Below are 2270 nucleotides of genomic sequence, written 5' to 3'. Positions count from 1 at the left end.
GGGGTTTTCTGAGGCACTTAGGAGGAGCCAGCCAAGCTCTTGACAAAGAGCAAGGCAGCAGCTTATCCAGGGGAGAAATGTTGTGAGGACTCTGAAGGTGGTCCTTTTGTTTACTCTCCAAAGCTTTTCTCTAGGCTGAGTGGTTAGGGCAGCAGAGGGTCCTGCTCAGAGAGCCTCCTCTGCCCAGTTTCCCCCGTGCTCTTCTACCAACACCAACCACAGTGTCCCTTCCTCAGAAGAACTCAAGGACCAAAAGTGTGTGCGCAAAGCTGAGGAACTCAAAGGCAGAACTCTTAAGTCTTCCCACCAGATTCAGAAGTCATTTGTTGTTCAGATATTTTCCAGCCATAAATAGAGGCAGAGTGGTATGGAGGCATCGTATGTGCGTGTGCACACACACACACACACACACACACACACACACACACGTAAGTTTATTCTCTTGCATTCGTTTTTCTCTGTTAAAATAGAAATGCAGGGTACTGGACTGAGCAAGCTCTGTATTCAATGGGCATTTGTTCTCTGGGGGAAAGAAAAGAACTGAGCTGATTAGCACCTAGCACCAAGTCTTGTTCCAAGCAGCTGATCAATGAGGGTTTGTTGAATAACTGTGTGAACAATTGGATGATTATATTTATACCAACTTACTGAAAAACATAATTATTTGTTTAAAAAAAAGTCTTTCTTTGGAAGTAAATGTAACTCCTTTTTTTTTAATGTGCTTCTCTTCCAGTATTTCATTCTGATGTTGATCGTATATGCATTTGAAGTGGCATCTTGTATTACAGCAGCAACACAACGAGACTTTGTGAGTACAATCTCAAAAGCACAGAGCAAGATGATCATATGAATCATCATTATCATCATAAGATAATAGCTGACAATAACAGGCACTTTAATATGCACATTAATCATAAATATATAATTTTACTTAATTCTCATAATAACCCTATAAAATAGTTATTATCACTATTATCATTTCATAGATGAAAAAAAATGAGGCTTAAATGAGACTTAACCAGGTAATTTGTCCAAAGTTACACAGTTGATAAGTGGAAAGGAAGAATCCTGAGTCCAGGCAGTGTGGATCTCAGGGCCCAAGATGTACCCCCTATGCTCTTCATCATTCTGCCATGCCCACTGACCCCCCAAAAGGATGATCAATAATCTACCACATCTAAGACTTACTCTCATTTCAGCTGCTTTCTCTCTCTTTCTCCAATCCCTAGCCTAAGCCACCCTGCAATGCCTGTCCACCCTAGCCTCACTGGGATTTCTTTGAAGATGGAGATTTCTCCTTACAAGGGGATTTCAGGCACTCGGGACAGGTTCACAACTGTCCCTACCCCTACTGGGTACCTCTGAGCAGTTTTACTCCCAGGAGGCAGCGTTCAGTGCCCCCAAGAATGGGCTGAGCAAAATCACTTTTGCCTCCTGGGGGATTGATTAGTGGTTCTAACTCTCCCTCTTGTGTTGCCTCCTCCCTTCGTAGTTCATACCCAACCTCTTCCTGAAGCAGATGTTGGAGAGGTACCAAAACAACAGCCCTCCAAACAATGATGACCGGTGGAAAAACAATGGAGTCACCAAAACCTGGGACAGGTTCATGCTCCAGGTAACACCCGTGGTCATGGAGAGATGCTATTTTATACTTAAACCAGTATCCAGTGGTATATGTATGGTTGGGAGGGAAGTCAAGAGGTGAGGACGGCAGCCTCCAAAAGGATTTTCTTCAAAAAGAAAGGCGTGGCATAGGCAAGTTCATCAATTGCTCTTATTTATCAGCAGGAGTTGTACACATGACTCAGTGGGACCTCTAGATCTCTATTTTATTTTAAACCATGATGTTGATTAGCTTCCATTTATACAGATAATGACATTGTCAAGAAATTTAGATTTATCACACATTCTGCCTCTTAGAACTCAGGCATCTCTTATGTTAAAGGAAAAATATTGCCTTCTGCCCCACAGTTAACTCAAGTGGCAATTACTGTCTCCTTTGCTTATTTCGTACCTTTCACACCTCCTGTGGGCTAGTCCTGCTAAGGACCATGAGCTATGACTTGATTTGATCACCCTCTACTTGGCAATGATACCTTATATCCAAGTTTACCTCAAATACCATCAAAAGTCCAAGTCTTTCAGAATATCCATTGTCACCTCATATCGCTGTATGTATATAAATTCTCATCCCCGCATAAGTCCTGATCTGACCCAGCTCTCACACTGCCCCTAACCTCCAGCCCCCACCAACATTTCCCAGTCTGTCA

General features: G+C 42.7%; 1 protein-coding gene across 1 annotated transcript in view; it reads left to right on the top strand.

Annotated features, from left to right (window-relative positions):
* The window catches only part of UPK1B (uroplakin 1B), a 26532-nt gene that overhangs the window by 14229 nt on the left and 10033 nt on the right, over window positions 1–2270 (top strand). Inside the window, exons 4-5 of the mRNA XM_011376208.2 lie at window positions 734–808; window positions 1493–1615. Coding sequence (XP_011374510.1) covers window positions 734–808; window positions 1493–1615 — 198 coding nt within the window. The remainder of the gene's footprint in view (window positions 1–733; window positions 809–1492; window positions 1616–2270) is intronic.

This window comes from Pteropus vampyrus, unplaced genomic scaffold (assembly GCF_000151845.1).
Source record: "Pteropus vampyrus isolate Shadow unplaced genomic scaffold, Pvam_2.0 Scaffold1, whole genome shotgun sequence".
NCBI classification, from domain to species: Eukaryota; Metazoa; Chordata; class Mammalia; order Chiroptera; family Pteropodidae; genus Pteropus; species Pteropus vampyrus.
This window is presented reverse-complemented; position numbering and strand designations above follow the sequence as displayed.